Source organism: Lissotriton helveticus, chromosome 1_2 (genome assembly GCF_964261635.1).
Source record: "Lissotriton helveticus chromosome 1_2, aLisHel1.1, whole genome shotgun sequence".
NCBI classification, from domain to species: Eukaryota; Metazoa; Chordata; class Amphibia; order Caudata; family Salamandridae; genus Lissotriton; species Lissotriton helveticus.
This window is the reverse complement of record NC_136058.1, coordinates 9345756-9362352: the sequence shown is the minus strand read 5'-3', so window position 1 is coordinate 9362352 and position 16597 is coordinate 9345756. Positions and strand designations below refer to the sequence as shown.

The following is a 16597-nucleotide window of genomic DNA, read 5'->3' as shown; positions in this document are numbered from 1 at the left end:
CCAATCCACAGATTCAGTTGGTAAAGGCTGTAGCTGATCGACAGCGGGGCGCAAACAGTTGCTCTCCTCGCTCACACTTCAATCCCTGCGGCGCCGAAACCAGTATGAGGATGCTCGCTTCCAGTCCATGGAGGCCCAGGCTCGGCAGTTTGGGCTGGACTGTTCCGATGAGGAACAGGGTCAAGAGTGATTTGCATATGGCTGGGTCCAAACTGGGGTGGCATGGTAAGCAAAAGAACGATGTGTGTAGGGCTGTGTTCCATGCTGACTCTTCAGATTTCTCTGCACCAAGACATGCAGCCTGCAAAGGTAGAAGGCATAGCCTTGGTGAGTGGTCCCTGGGGTGGCACAACCAGTGCGGCAGCACCAGAGAACCCTCTTCAGTACCCATGCCCTAAGTACCAGGGGTACCATTTACTTGGGACTTACAAGGGTAACTGAAGTTGTGCTAATCATGGTGAAGGTTTTGGAAAGAGATCTGGCACCAGGGACCTGGTTAGCGGGGAACCAATGCACTTACAGTTTAATATCACATCAGGCAACAGGCAACAAATGTAGACTACCCATGTCAAAAGAGGCACTTTCCTACACCTGGCACACAACATTTTAAAAGTGACCATTTTGTTGCAAGCTCCAAAATCATTCTGATGTGCTACCTAATACGGATCTCTCTTGTTTGTATTTAATCAGGTGCAAACCCTCTTCCCATTTCTTCATCAAATATCCAACCTACCTTTTGTATGGGAGAACCAAGGTTAGGAAGTGTTCAGAGACCTAAACTCTTATTTTAAATAATTTAGAAGATTGTCTGTGCCTGGTAAATCGGCCTTTGGTACCCAAAAAGAAGAGACCAAGTATTAAGACTGGAAAAAACATAGCTTGTTTGAAAGCATCAATTGCAAACTTGGCTTCCTCTGTCTTTATTATAGATCGAACTATTTACAGACTGTTGCAGCTAAATTACCATTTCTGCTAGATCTCCCAAGATTTTTCAGATTTTTCTTGACCCTGCTTTTGCTGGTAATATGACTCTCTGTACTGTGGCCCTGCTATTCGGTGCCATAGTGTGTGCACTTTGGCACCAATATAGTACTGGTAAAACAGTTTTTATAATATTGGTCTATTTAACTGCCCCTTAAGACCATTGTAGATGGCACAGAAAATGCACCAAAGGAGTGGAAGTTAAATGTCATATGTGAGATGCAATGTGATTGGTAGCTGGTGCACTACAAAGAAGGTGGCCACCTCAAAACAGGCTGCACAAGGGGACTTACAGGTATGTCTGGGGGACCCCAAACGAGGGATCGGGTCACCAGAGCCTCAGGGCCATGGTAGTGCCGCTGGTTGTTGGTACCGAGGCCGGGTGGGCTGGGTGCAGAGCAGATAGGTCAGCCGGGCTCAGTGTGTCAAAATGGTCTACACGTTTAGGGGCAGGAGCAGGATGTATGTTTTAGAGCCAGATTGGACCTGGTCTTGCTGTTTGGGTTGGACTGTTCCCATGGGGATCTGGGTAAAGCCTGATTTGCATATATCTGGGTCCAAACTGGGGTTACGGTGTGAGCAAAAAAACAATGGATTAAACCAAGATTAGTGACTGGGGTAAATATTTGATTTGTTCAGTATTCCGTCCATTATCTATTATTTTTGCTTTTGTCACCCTAAGTGGAAGGGTATGCCCAGACGTGGGTTCCGTGCTCATTGTGCCACTGGATTCAAGGTAGCCTGGCTGATGTGTGGTGACATTTTGAAACCGGTATCAGGATGCAAGTTTGCGGTCCAGGGAGGACCTGGTCTGGGAGTTCTAGCTGTACTCCTCCCATGGGGATCAAGGTCAAGACTAATTTGCATATGGTTGGGACCAAACTATGGTGGTGTGGTGAGCAAGAATATGATGGATAGATATGTAACTGGGGGTGAATGTTTGATTTGTTTATCATTCTTTCCATCATTTATTCTTTTTGCTTTTGTTGCCCAAAGTCGCTGTGCGATTGGATTCAAGCTAGCCAAGCTGATGAGAGGTGATACCCAGAAACCGGTCCCAGGATGCATGTTACCAGTCCAGGGAGGACCTGGTTGGGCAGTTCAGGCTGGACTGTTCCCATGGGAATCAGGGTCAAGAAAGATTTGCATATGGGTGGGTCCAGACTGGGGTGTTGTGGTGAGCAAAAAACAATGGATTAAATCCAGATCTGTGATTGGGAGTGAAAGTTTGTTGTGCACAGCATTCTGTCCATCATCTATTCTTTTTACTTTTAGCAAAATTGCATTTTTCTGCTACTATGGCTGTGTGCCTGCAGCCTGTCCCGATGCAAGGCTGGGGAGGGTGGCAGCTGGACTTTGTGCATTCTGTCTAGACAACCACACAAAATGGGAGCTTAGGTGTGACTTGATGGGCCATCCTGGGAGGATAATAATAATCTACATTTGTAAAGCGCACAATCACCCATAAGGGTCTCTAGGCGCTGGGGGGTATCGGGAAGATTAAGCAAGCTATTGCCCAGAGTCACATGGTGCTGGGCTAATCTGCCACCGGTGCCGGGGATCGAACCGTCATCCCCTGATTCCAGAGTCAGTCGCCCTAGCCACGGCGCCACACCTCTTCCACAATGGCAGGGAGAAGCTGGGACCAACCTCACACTTACACCTGAATAGGCTGTGTCCTATTCTCTCACAAAGGGCTGCATTACCCCCTGTAGTGAGTAAGGAGTCAGGGAATGAAGGGAGGATCTCAGTGCACTTCAATGACCCTTCAAAGTCTCCCCCACTTTAAAGGCACCCCTGAGTATAAGAACTGGCCCTCAGACCCTACCACTTTAATACACTTCCAGACCTGTGAAGACTCTGCCAGGAAGAAGGACTGCAGTGCTGCTGAAGGACTGCCACTCTGCTGGACTGCTGCTCTGGAAGTACTGCTTTCTTGCTGTGCTGACCTGCTGTCTCCTGCCCTTCTGGTCTCCTTAAGATAGACTAGACCTACTTCTCTTGAACTCAGAGTGACTCCAGGGGCTTGCTTCCTGATCTGAAGTCTCAGGCACATAAAAGACTTACAACTAGCCATCAGTAGGTATGCTTAGCCAAGTGGCGCCACCCCAGCCCTGGATGATTGGATGTGTGCCTTAAGTGCTTGTGCAACACATTGCTGCTGCGCAGACTGAACCGGCGCATCATCGGTTTTGCATCATCAGCACGACACATCTTCACCACTGCACGGATCAGAACCGGAGCATCACCCCTATCTGCGTGCACTAAAACTAACACATCGCTACATCTGTGTTGCTGGAACCCTCCACTCCACCTTCAGAGCTGCCACTGTGTGACGCTATTCAAGCGAAGTCCTCGCATCTCCCTCGATGACAGCATCAACATCGAAGCCAAGATTCCGCATCACATTGTAGCTGACGTATCCTCCCTGCTCATCACTGCCGAACACGTGGATTAACCTCAACGCATTGCTCTTTGTGCTCCACAGCTCCTCCGTCGACAGGATCTTCGGGTTCAGCAAAGCCCGAATCAAGGTACTTTTGATCAGCGGGCCCAAACTGGTTCATTGCGGTGAGCCTGAACTTTTGACTTTGGCCCTGTCTAGCGCAAGCAGATGTCCCTTGTTGGCGCTTTGTGCTTTTTGGAGCTATTTCCACTTATTCTTTTAAAAATCAATATCTCTGGTTCTACTTATTGGATTTTGCCATTTTGGTCTTGTTTTATTTATTAAATTAAGAGCTATTTTTCTGACCTGATGTGGAATGTTTTTATGTGGTATTTCACTATTTTACTGTTTGAAGTGTTGCACAAATACTTTACACGTTGCCTTTTAAATTAAGCTTGACTGCTCTGTGCCAAGCTACCAGGTGTTAAGCACATGTTAATTTAGGGTGTGTTGGGACTTACCCTGAATAGGATTATGGTTCCTGAACACTTGTAATTTAGCATTCTTTAGGATTCCACACAGAGGGCTAAAGAAATTCATTCTTCCTCTGCTGGGAGAGTCAAGCAAGCGAGTCATGGCTGTCTCCTTGGACAGCACTCTCATGTAGGTTAGCATTACAGTACTCCTAAGAAAGATGATGAAAAATATAGCATATTCCCAGGAGCTTATTTTATCATTAGTGCAGCAGGTACAGTGGCACTGGGGCTCCGGGTGCGAAGGGCGCTCTCCATCGCAGTTATGACTCTTTTGACATTCAACTGCAGAGCATGTCGCTCCATTTCCCCTGCTTTTGTTAGGGCAAGGACCCTTGCAACACCCCTGGGTACCTCAAAAAATATGGTGCCTTTCTAGAGTTGGCTAATTTGGTTTTTATTCGAGGCAGGCTTTTGGCTCCGTCATTAACAATGAATTACTGAGGAAACAACTGGAGCGGTTCTGGTTTGAAAGCAGCGCAACAGTCCTTATTTTATTCTGGAGATTTTGTAAACTCCTGCTGTTGTTTAGCCGTGTTAACCCAGAAAAATATACTCATCTAAAAGTTTTTCTTGTCTTTTTTGGGAAATGTCCAAAACAGCGGCAGCCACATTTGAAAATGAGTATTTAATTGATTCTGATTAGAAACATGCTGAGTTTCTACCTCACAGCGTGAATATGTTATACACAATTTAAAATGCCATAAATCATTTGTTTAGCCTGCAGCTAAATGTTCTGTGTATTACAAACAGAATATTTTATTAAAGAAATATTCAGTCACAAGATATAAAAAACACAAATTAAGTTCGAAGCAGAAATCCCTCAAGACTGTGGCACATCACTGAGGGCTTGTTCCATATTGCCATCATTTTCATAAGCAAACACGTTCCCTGGCAGGGGCACGACTGATGGAAACTTTAATGAAAAAAGACGATGTCATCCCTCCAATGCATTCAGGAACTCGTCTTTCACACTGTAATTTAACTTGAGACGGACACTTATATGAGGGAGCGTGGTTCGTCTAAAACAGCGTCGGCCTGCAAGGGGGTGGGGTCACAATATGAAGGGTTTGTTAGAAGACCTGGAAAGCAATGGTAGATGAAGCTTAACCCCTCACGGTTTGTGTGTTTGTATATTCAGCGTCGAAAACACTAAACAGAAACATTCTACCAAAGAAACAAAGCAGCCCAGTCGTTTAATGAAAAGGTGGTCAGTTGTGTTGCGAATTCATTGTGCCAGCTGTGTGAATGACATTGGCGACGAGAGCTACACATTTTAGTATCTGTCTCTCTATTCTGAGCAGGGCTCGAGTCGGGGGTACACGCGGGTACACGGCGTCCCCGCACTCTTTTCACGGGGTGGACGCCGTCCCCCCTGCGGCGTCCACCCTGCCAAGAAGCTGGGCCCAACAGAAATATGCTGAACGTGTCGGTGTAATTTTCAGGCACCGGGACGCGTTCATTACGTGACGTCATGAGGTCATGTGCATATTGTCAGCCCCCCCACTTCTTTTTATAGGACTTGTGCCCTGATAGTGAGACATACAGGGAAAGTATATACATAATATACACAGTGTTATGGGGCAAGAGAGAGAGTAGTCACTCCTAACAATCTTGTTGCCAGAGGCAACATTTCAGTGTGTCCATGAACTCTGGAGGGAGGGGCATGAACGAAGGTCAGGTGGTGACAGATTCAGGTGGGGACGAATAGATGAATGGCCAGGATTTGGAAGTGAAACAGGGGGCAAGCTTGGATGAGACATGCAAGTTGCAGGTGGCACATCCCAGGAGCCACGTTGTAATATAGTAGGAAAGAAAAGGCAGCTTTTTGCTTTGAATACATGAATTATTAGCTTGTACAGAGAGCCAGGCAGTTTGGTGGCGATGCGATAACTTGGGAATATGCCGAGGAAGATTATAGATGTTTCAGGTGCCAACGTTCATTACTTTTTTAAGTGGGGCTTTGGATATTGAGAGAGGCCCACAAGTAGACTGTTACAGTTGCCAAGTCTGCTGAGAACTAATGAGGTGAACAGTATTTTGAGTGAACTGAAAGGGGTGCGTTGGCGGATTTTACATATGCTCATTATTCAGTGTCAGGCTGCAAAGGAGTTAGTAGTTATGAAAGATAACATTTTGATGGAATGGCTGAAAAGAATGCCAAGATTTCTAATTGATTAGACAAAGGTCACGGTGCTTGGGTTAAGGTGGCCCCAGTCATTTAGTGAGAGGAGCTGATGAGGCCGGATGGTGCAGGAACTCAGCTTGTGACGACAGGAACGGGAGGGACTGTATCACCTTCACGTGATGATTAATAGTGAGCTAATGGGATCAACATGAGTGAAGGAGGGGTGAAAAGACAGAAAGGAAAAGAAGATTTGGATGTAGTTGGTGTACAGATGGTACCAGAACCAGAATGAGCAGATAATGTCTCTGAAGAGGAAGCAAACATTTAATGGTGCAGTTCTGTGACAATGTGAACAGGATCACTCAATAACATAGGGCATTCAGTAACAAGGTCTAATGAAGGGAAGAAATGCAGATAGATAAACAACAGTCTTTATTGGGGATCATGATTTAAGTGTGTAAATGACATAGATAAAAAGCATCATACCTTATTCCCGAACTTAATGCAGCTGGTGTTCTCGAAAGTTTTGATAGTGTTTCTATAACCTAATGGAAACAAGAGAAAACAGAATAGGCTGTAATTTAGACTTGTAGATATGCATAGACAGTACTTTATGAAGTCAAGTACTTTACAAATCAATTAACACTGAGATGGTAAGCCAGCAATAACCCAGAAAATATAGTAATGTTTTGCCTTCAAGGAGAAGGCTCTTGTTACAATACTAGGCTTACAGAAAAGCCCTAATATCAAAATATATATAGTAGTAGTCATGTGCTCCTATAATGGCATCTGAGGAATCTGGTGCCATTTACAAACCAATCAAGCTTTGTCTCATGCTTTTTCCTATAATGATAGCCCATTAGTGACATCAAAAGTACCATAATAGAGGAGGAGCTTCGCGCTCAACCAAGATGGCCGCGTGAGCACAGGGCTCCCGAGCCCTCGTAACCTCCCGAATATATCCTGTCAATTATCCTGATCGTTGTCGACATCTTCTCATAGATGAGCCATAGATGAGCCACGTGTGAGGTGAAAACTGAAATTTCTATCCCGATCGGACCCCGGAGACCGAAGTTGTGGTGCTCGGAAGTTTGTGGCCTTCATCTCTTCGATGCCCGGTACTTGAGTTGGCATGGTGCCCGGGATGTAATTGAACAACATCGGCCTGGGATCGCGGGATAGGGCGGTCCGACCTCACTTTCACTTTCGTTTTTGGAATTTGGCTGGGCGCCTGGACCGAGGGACGCCTCATTGAACTGATAACTCGTACCCTTGTTGGTATTTGAGTGTACTGAACAATACATGAGGTGTCGGACACCGGTCTAGAATATTCGCCGGCCTTTTGGCTCATTTTCGTGCGTTGCCCTGGGGGCCATTTTCGACTCTTATCTTCTGGACTTTGTTTGGAGGTGTCGAGCAAACCGGAGGGGGACAGGCAGAGGTTGAAGAACACCAGATGGGGTGGATATACACAAACCAATGTCATGGACCGATACGCCCAGGTGAAGGGGTCGCCCAGTGGACCGGGTAGGTCACTTGGAGACGCGAAGGACGTCTCGGCTTCGGTACCTGAACCAACGCTACAAGACGTGATGGCCGCTATTGATGGCATCAAGTCCTCCCTTGGGAAGCAAATTGAGACCTTAGCTCATAAATTGGACACTGTGGCTATCGATGTTAATTTGATTCGTACGGACCTTGCAAAGACTAATGAAAAGGTCAAATCGTTGGACATAAAAACATCGAGTCTTACGGAGGACGTTACCGAGCTGCAGACTGAGGTCCATAACTTGAGGGCTGTAAATGATAGTGTTGTCCGTCGCCTGGAGGATTTCGAAGGAAGGGCCCGGCGGAATAATGTCCGTATAACCGGAGTTCCGGAGAAAAAGTGGAAGATCAAGCGGCCGACCTCTTTGTTGAGGGCCTAATCATCAACCAGCTGGCACCTAAGGGACTGAGTAAGTTGTTTACTGTTGAACGAGCGCACAGGGTACCTGGCGGCAGACCGAAAGTCGGTGCCCCACCGCGGCCTATGATAGCACGAATTTTCAACTTCCGAGACAGGGACGCAATCCTTCAGGCCTCAAGGACGAGTGGGCCCTTGCAGTTCGAAAACTCATCCATCAGTTTCTGCCCGGACTTCACACAGGCGGTCCAGAAACAGAGACTCAGTTTTCTGGGGGTGAAGAGGAGACTTCGTGTAATGGGTCTCAAGTACGCCATGCTTTTCCCCGCCAAGCTTAGGGTTGAGAACGATGGAAAGGCATACTTCTTCGACAAGCCTGAAGTGGTGGCCGATTGGTTGGACACTCTGCCGACCCATCGTGAACCTGAGGAACAGTCTGGCGGTGCGGAAGGAGGACCTGTGGAGCAGGAATGAGCGCCGGATGTCTGGTTTCTGGGGACAATGGGATGTTTTATCATTGAGATGGTTCTAATTCTGATGTACAGGTGTATGCAGACAAAATGGGGGGTTGCGGGACTGTCGGAGGGTCTCTCTCCTCCTCTGTTTTACTTTTTGTAGCCTACTTTAGATGTGGGGGCGACAGGCACACTGCAAGTTGGGGTGGCTCCTTAGTCAGAAGCAGGGGTGCAGGGTGGGTGTTGTAACGGGCTGGTTGGGGGGGTGGGGGGAGATGTTTGTTTTTAGTTCTCTGTTTTTACAAGGCGCTATGTTGCAAGACATTTTCATTGATGTGCTGGACTTGTACGGGGGTTGGGTCTTTTTCCTGTTTCATGATGGGGTAGGGGGTTAAGGTTGATGAGCTGGAATGTTAATGGGTTGGGGGACAAGATTAAACGAGGGGTGGTATTGCAACTCCTAAAACGACATTCTCCTGATGTAGCTTTGCTTCAGGAGACCCATTTGATCGGAAACACATGTCATGCTATGATTAGGAAGGGATATCGTCTTGTGGCACAGGTTGGGTTCTCCTCTGGTTCCCGGGGGGTTGGAATCCTTATTAAGAACTCGTTCCCTTTTGAGGTAGACTCTACTGTTCTAGATGAAAGGGGACGCTATGTGGCTGTGTCGGGAAGGTGGGAGGGCCGTGTGCTCTCCCTAGTGTCAGTCTACGTTCCTCCTGGCCTGCAATCTACGACCTTTGCTGCCCTGGGACGGGTGCTACTTGATCTCCCTGAGGGATTTCTGGTTCTTGGAGGTGATTTCAATGCTGTGGTTTCCGGTGTATTGGATAGACACCTACCTAGGGATCTCGGGGGTGCTCGTAAATGGTTGCCTGACTTCATTGACTCGGTGGGCCTAGTAGACTGTTGGAGGTTGCTTCATTCTACTCAGCAACAGTATGCGTTTCATTCGAGTGCCCATGGTAGTCTCTCCAGGATTGATTACATTTTGGTGCCTGCTGCACAGGCGTCATATATTGCAGAGGTCAGGCATATGGCACGGGGTATTTCTGATCACTCCCCTATGTGGCTTCACTTTGAGTTGGTGCCGGGCTCCGGGGGAAGGGTGGCCCCTATCAACCCTTGGTATTTTAAAAATCCTAAGACTCATAGTGAGCTTATAAAAGCATTGGATAATTATTTTCGTGAGAACAAGGGTTCGTTCCTTACTCGATAGTGCTTTGGGAGGCTTTCAAGACGGTTCTTCGAGGTCAGGCTCTGTCATTAATTGCTGGGGTTAAGAAGCAGAAGGAGGAAGATGTTGTACGTGTAGAAGAGGAGATTACAAATTTAGAACTAGATCTGGAACAAGAGGTGACCCACACTAGACTGCATGTTTTGCAATTGAAACAGCTGGAATGCAGAACGTTGGTGAAGGATGGTGCGAAGGCCCTTAGTCAGGAACAGCAGGGGCGTCTATATGACGTTGGAGACAAGGCCGGCAAATTAATTGCATGGCTGGATAGGAAGGATAGAGCTAGTCATGTGGTACCTGAAATTGAGACGAGCAGTGGGGCGCTGATCACCGACCAGCAGGAAAGTGTGGCGAGTTTTGCTGAACATTTTCACACTGTATACTCCTCCGTGTCGAGTAGACCGGAGGAGGACTCTTATCTGCTGTTGCGAGATATTGCGCTCCCGAGCCTGTCGGAGGTAGATCGGGACCTCAAGGACAGTGTAATCACTGCGGATGAGGTTGCATTAGCCATACGTTCCCTACGCTCTGGCAAAGCAATGGGTCCTAATGGTCTCCCGATTGAACTTTATAAGCTTCACCCTGACAAAATTGCTCCTTATTTGAGAGATATGTTCTTGGAGTCCCGGGACCGGGGTCCCCTCCCGAGTGATCAGCGTTTGCATCGATAGTCGTGATACATAAGGAAGGGAAACCGAGGAATATGTGGCATCGTATCGGCCGATTTCATTGTTAAACGCCGAACCTAAGATCCTGGCCAAGCTGCTGGCCAATAGATTAATCGGGGTCATCAGTGAGCTGATCCACCCGGATCAGTCCGGCTTTATCCCACATAGGAATACGGCGTTGAACCTCCGGCGGCTTCACGGAGTTCTCGCGAGGGCTACGACGCTGCGTGAGCCAGCCATTTTGGCGTCGCTAGACGCCACTATGGCTTTTGATACTATAGAATGGCCATATCTTTGGGCGGTACTGGCAAAATTTGGTTTTGGGTCTGATTTCATTCGTTGGGTGCGGCTTCTCTATGCGCACCCCCTCGCCCAGATTGTGGTCAATGGTCGTGTTTCGGCCTCATTTTCTCTCGGACGGGGCACTCGCCAGGGTTGCCCACTGTCTCTTCTTTTGTTCGCGTTGGCACTCGAGCCTCTCGCAGCCTGGATTCGTTGGGAGCCCTCGATGAGGGGTATTCATTGGTCGCCGCAGTAGAAGACCGTATTTCATTATACGCGGATGATATCTTGCTTTATGTGACTTCTCCCAGGAAATCTCTGATTGTTTTATGTGACGTGCTGGCTTCCTTTGGTAGAAACTCCGGCCTGGTTATCAACTGGGCGAAATTCTGTTTGTTTGTCTTATACGGAGATGCTCCTGTCCTGCCCCGTAACTGTCCCATCCAGATAGCGCAAGAGGCGTTCAAATATCTCGGGATCTATGTTTCTATGGACCCCGTGGTTCGATATGAAAAGAATCTTCTCCCTCCTTTGGCTCGGTTGAAGCGGGATGTGGCGGGTTGGCAGAAGCTTCCGCTTTCCCTGCTGGGACGAGCGGCCCTTTTCAAGATGATGTCTCTTCCTCGTTTTATGTATGCTCTTCAAAACACACTCGATGTTGTTCCGGCCGATTACTTTCGTGTGGTTGAGGATTTGCAGCGGAAACTATTGTGGGATGGTAGACCTCGTATTGCGTTGGCAAAATTGACACTACCCTGGTACGACGGGGGCATCGCTCTCCCCGATATTAAAAGATATTATTGGGCGTCACAGTTGAGTGCCATCAACCACGGTATGTACGGCCCTGCGTCAAATCCTGGTTTTGCCATGAATAGGTGGCTGCTTCCCGGTGGCAATTATTATAGAGCGTTTTATTCTAAATCGGTGGTAAAGACATTGACGGGGCCGACTAGAACAGCTGTACGGGTCTTGCAGGATGCTACTACCTCGTAAGGGTAGAGAGATCGGTTGACCTTGGCGACCCCGCTTTTCGAATCAGATAAGTTTGGTAAATTATGGAACTCTAAGGGATTCGACAGGTGGGATCTCATTGGCATCTCCAAAGTGGGTGACCTCTGGGTTAAGGGACAGGTGAAATCGTTTAAGGATCTCCAATCTGAGTTTGAATTGGGTGGGGTGGAGTACTTTCGGTATGCTCAGGTCCGTCATGCGCTGACATCAGTCTTCCCGGAAGGGGTGGAGATACCGGAGTCTTCCCCGTTAGAGGATCGTGTGTTGGACGGCCATATGCCAGATAGCACCATTTCCTAGATATATAAAAAATTGATCAATCACAGGGCAGACTGTCTGTTGCAATTACGAGAGGAGTGGACCCGTGACGGCCTTGAGCTGTACGATGAAGATTTGCAGTCTGCGATCTCCTCACCCAAGGAGGTCGCAATTTCAGCGCGACTCAGACTGGTTCAGCTCAAAATATTGCATAGGGTGTATGTCACGGGTCCTCAGCTTGTCCATATGGGTTTTTCTGAAGCTGGTCTGTGTAGACGGGGTTGTGGTCAATTAGGAACATTCCTCCATATCCTTTGGGAGTGTCGGGAAGTAGTGCTTTATTGGAACAAGATTCATGAGGTCATGCAGGAGGTCACAGGTGTGGCTCTCTTGCCGGAGGCCAGGCGCTGCTTATTGAACGTCTGGAAGTCCACGGATCACAATGTGGCACAGACCCAGTGGGTGACTCTAGGGTCTATAATTGCTAAACAAAACATCGCCCAGTTATGGGGGTCACAGAGGCCTCCTACTCTTCAAGTGTGGACAGAAAACATGGACTGGTGTGTGTTTAGAGAGAAGACAGTGTATCTGGCCCGAGGTCGCCCCGAAAATGGCATAAAGTTTGGGATCCGTGGAATCGATATAGAGGGGATATCTGTGTGCCTCCAGTGACTGTATCCGTTGATAATCCACTTTCCCCCTGACCCACTGTGGATCTGGATTGCTTTATGTACCCTCTGTTCCCTCCCCCCCCTGATATTTTCTAATGTAAACTCTACTGATATGCTGCACGACCCTGGTACTCTCCATGCACCTTTGTATGTTATCGATGCCTTGTTTAATTTTTCAATAAAAAGTTTCACAAAAAAAAAAAAGTACCATAATACCTATTTCTATATCCACTTCCATCCTCCTTTTAAGGCTTTTACCCAACTACCATGTCCTTTTCCCTGAAAATGTCTGGGCACCTCCTTCGTGAATTCAATCTGTCTTTATGAAGCCTTTTTATTATCAGAGAGTTCTTAGTAAAGTAAAACTATTTTTTGAAAAATATATCTATCCATTCTCCAAAATGTGTCATATTTTTCTGAATTCTTTGACCTAGCTAACTGTACCTCTGCTACCTGAAAGAAGTGTAGACTCTCCCCCCTTTTGTATATAGACAGAGATGTTCACAAGCCATTCTGTAGTTTTTACACATTCATTTTATTTTCCTCAGAAGAATCCTGATCGCTTTTTTTCTGCTGCGGAATTAGTTTTTTTAGAAAAACAGGGCAGGGCCAATAGCTCCGAGAACGGAGGTTCTTCATTGGGCAAGGTTGAGCTTTGTGGGAACGACGGAAGGGCACCACACAATGTATGGTGAACTGTTTATGGTTTGAGGACTCCTTTTTGTACCTAAGGATCTTTTGTCCACCACCTTCATCTCCCGGTTTCTTTATCCAAGAGCAATAGGATATTGAAACTGAGAAAGCATTTCCTTGTTTCTGTTGCATTACCTTAAGCAGACACCCCTCTTTCTTCTATATCTCTCCCGTTCTATTTCTCTCTTTCTTTCATACCTCACACTCAAGAACAGCCCACACTCTCTTTGTATCTGTTTTTTGCTGTTTTTTGCTCTCTTTGGTTTTGAGCATCCAATTTAGATTTTTGGTCCCTTCAAATGATAATGTTAAATTCCAGAAGACACCAATGTCAGTCCCACAAATCACACTCAATCTCGCTTTTTCATTATCTTCACCAACCCTCAAATCTCCCTTTTTCTTCTCTGTTACGTACACAACAGGAACACAGAGACCTAAGAAGAATTCAACTGTATGGTCACTGTCAGACCAGTTCCCACAGAATGGGTAACTGCAATCCTCACAGAGATTTCTAATTGCAAGAAGGTTCAGGGTCAGTAACCCACAGCCCTTAACCCCTTCCACGCTCATGACGAGCTGGGCTCGTCATGAAGTAGCCTCCTCGCACGCTCATGACGAGCCCAGCTCGTCATGTAAAGTGCACTTTACGGATTCTCAGCATAGCAGGGGAATATGCTGAGCATCCATGGGGTTAAGGGAATATTACACTTTACAACGCATGTGTTACAACGCATGACATTACAACAATATTTTTATTCATTCCAAAATCGATTACAATGCATGTCGTTACAATGCATGTTATTACAACGCATAACTTTGGGGAATGCGTTGTAATGGAATATGCGATGTAATGACATGTGTTGTAATGGATTTTGCATTGTAAAATATTTGTTGTAATGACATGCGTTGTAATGACACGCGTTGTAAAGTGTGCGATGTAAACGATGTTTCCCCCTTCAAGGCACTCTGTCCACAACAGAAAAATTGCAAGTCACATAATCTCCCTTGACCCTCTGGGTGGACGTGGGTGAGCAGTTTAAGGATTAACCTAAAAAAACGAATGTAGGACTAGCGTAGGTACAATACAACACAGGATTATTTATGCTTATGGCATCAACATTTCAGATTGAATGGAAAGCACACAATTTTGCCTCATACCAAATACAATACTCAGTATGTAGTAATGGCATAATGAGTAGCTGGCTTCGCTATGAGAATGCAATCCTGGTTATCGTCTTTAGATACAGTCAAAGGAGATGTAAAACATAATGCACTATGAAACCTGGCTAAACACAGTATACTATGAATGCAAAGTACTAATGCTAGCAAAGCTGAAATATTTGTGCATTTGAACATGTGGAACCTGAAAAAACCTAAAATACAACCTACAGATACAGTGTCCAGAGTTCATATTTTATGAAACTTGAAACCAAAACCTAAATGTATGTTGTGAGCATTGGATTAAGGCAACGAGCAACAAATACAAAATATGTGTCATACATACTTTTAAGGCAAAAGGACAGTCAGTGTCTTGGCAATTGTACAGGTATATGCCATCCTGAGGGATGGCACCTAGCACATAGTAGCACCTGTCTGGTAACACACTGAGCTCAGAGTAGACTGTAAAGGTCCCTGGAGCTGAATAAATGGTTAACCAACTGGATGCTAGGCTACCATTCTTGGCAAAGGCCAAGGGATCCAGAATAAGAAGATACAAATAATAAAGGTTGGTGTAAAACAGGGTGCCCTCGCCAGACGGTTGAACTACATGTAATGTATTAATCTCTCAGGTAGCCCATCTAGGTTGGCATGGTCAAGGGACTCAGCAGATTTGTGAGAGTATCAGTGGTTTAGGAGATTGCTGCTGTTTCATGGTGAGCTGTTTAGTGGACTCAGTCTGCTTCAGATGCTCTGTGGATGCAGAACTCCTGGGGCAAACTGTGGATCTCACGCTGGGTAAGGGAAGTAGCATCAGCAGAGAGGGAAAACATTGCTTCAGTAGGGTGTTGGCTCAGTTCCAACCTTTAGGAAATGGGCAGGACTCTAGCTCCACAATTTGGGCACAGTCTGCAACAAGGGTCCACACAGGTCGAAATCCAAGAAAGGTTCAGTGAACTGCTGGACAACCCAGTTTAAACTCATAAAAGTGGACAGGTGGCATAAAATTAATGAGCAGTCACTGTCAAGTCCATTCAACTAACTCATCTGTCAAGCCATTCTGGTGGAGGTCTGTGAGGAAATGGGTGTATTATATAGAGTGGTTGTGCGACCTCACTGTGTAATACACTTACCAACCTCTTTAGGTCCAGTAGGTTTCGTCTGGAAAACACTCAGCTCAGCCCTCGGAAGCTATGGCACTGAGCAGCAAGACTTGCAGAGAGGAACAATGGTTAAGCATTTAAACAGCACCAAAACAATTGTCCCCATTTGTAGGGTCGACATCCCAAGAAGTCCTCTATGGTCTGGCCAAAGTCCAGTCACCACTGGGCTATCATGCCAGTTGTTGTGGTCACAGGTGAATCCCTTCTGGGTTGATAATTTCACTTCTGAGGTTCTAAGCAACTCTCTGACTGCACTCCAGCGTTCAGCAAACTCAGGTGCAATGCTGTCCATAATGTTTTGGTCCTTTGTGCTGCACGGTGGTTGTGGTAGTGGGTTGAAGACTTGGGGCTGCCAACTTTCCCCAGTAGGCATCTTTAGCTGTTGTGTCCCTGTGCTGTGAACAGGGAGCCAGTCGGCTGGCCCTTTGAGTTCTCCTGGCTTGATTGGGCTCTGGAGACAGCTTCTCCCTCAGCCGGACATGGCATGCACAGTCCCTCTCTTCGCTAGCCAGCAAATACAGTAGGTGCAGTCCTCGTCAGTGCAGCCTCACTTTGCTGGTCCCTCTGTGCAGCAGGGCAGTCCTTCTTCCAAGTTAATAGATGTTGGACTTGGCCCTTTTGGCAGGTTCAACCCACAACTTTTTACATTCTCCTAGCCTTTTTCTGTAACCTGGTGTTGGTGATTTTAGGCCTCTGAGCACTTTAGCACTATGGTCCAGTGTAAAGTGCGTGCGCTCTCTGTCTACGTATGGTGAGATGGGCCTGCTCTCCCATAGGAATGCATGGGGGATAAGTGTGTCCATGGTAATTCCTGGTAGGAGAGGAGTGCAGGGTGGAGTTTAGTATGTATGAACTTGTGAGTGGAAATGCTGTGCAATGGTGTCCGCAGATTTATGGTGACCGGTGGAGAAATGCCACTTTTAGAAGTTGGCATTTCTGTGTGCTATGTGTCGGTCTGATGTGAATTGCATGTCTGGCTTGTCATTGACAGGAGCTGAGATGTGTGGGTGGCTCCAGGAGGGGCAGGGTGAGTCAGCGCTAGACTGAATGGGACACCTGGAGTA

General features: G+C 46.7%; 1 protein-coding gene across 1 annotated transcript in view; it reads right to left on the bottom strand.

Moving 5' to 3' along the window:
- Positions 1 to 16597, bottom strand: part of VAV3 (vav guanine nucleotide exchange factor 3) — a 1314294-nt gene that overhangs the window by 716769 nt on the left and 580928 nt on the right. Inside the window, exon 3 of the mRNA XM_078668453.1 lies at positions 6515 to 6573. Coding sequence (XP_078524579.1) covers positions 6515 to 6573 — 59 coding nt within the window. The remainder of the gene's footprint in view (positions 1 to 6514; positions 6574 to 16597) is intronic.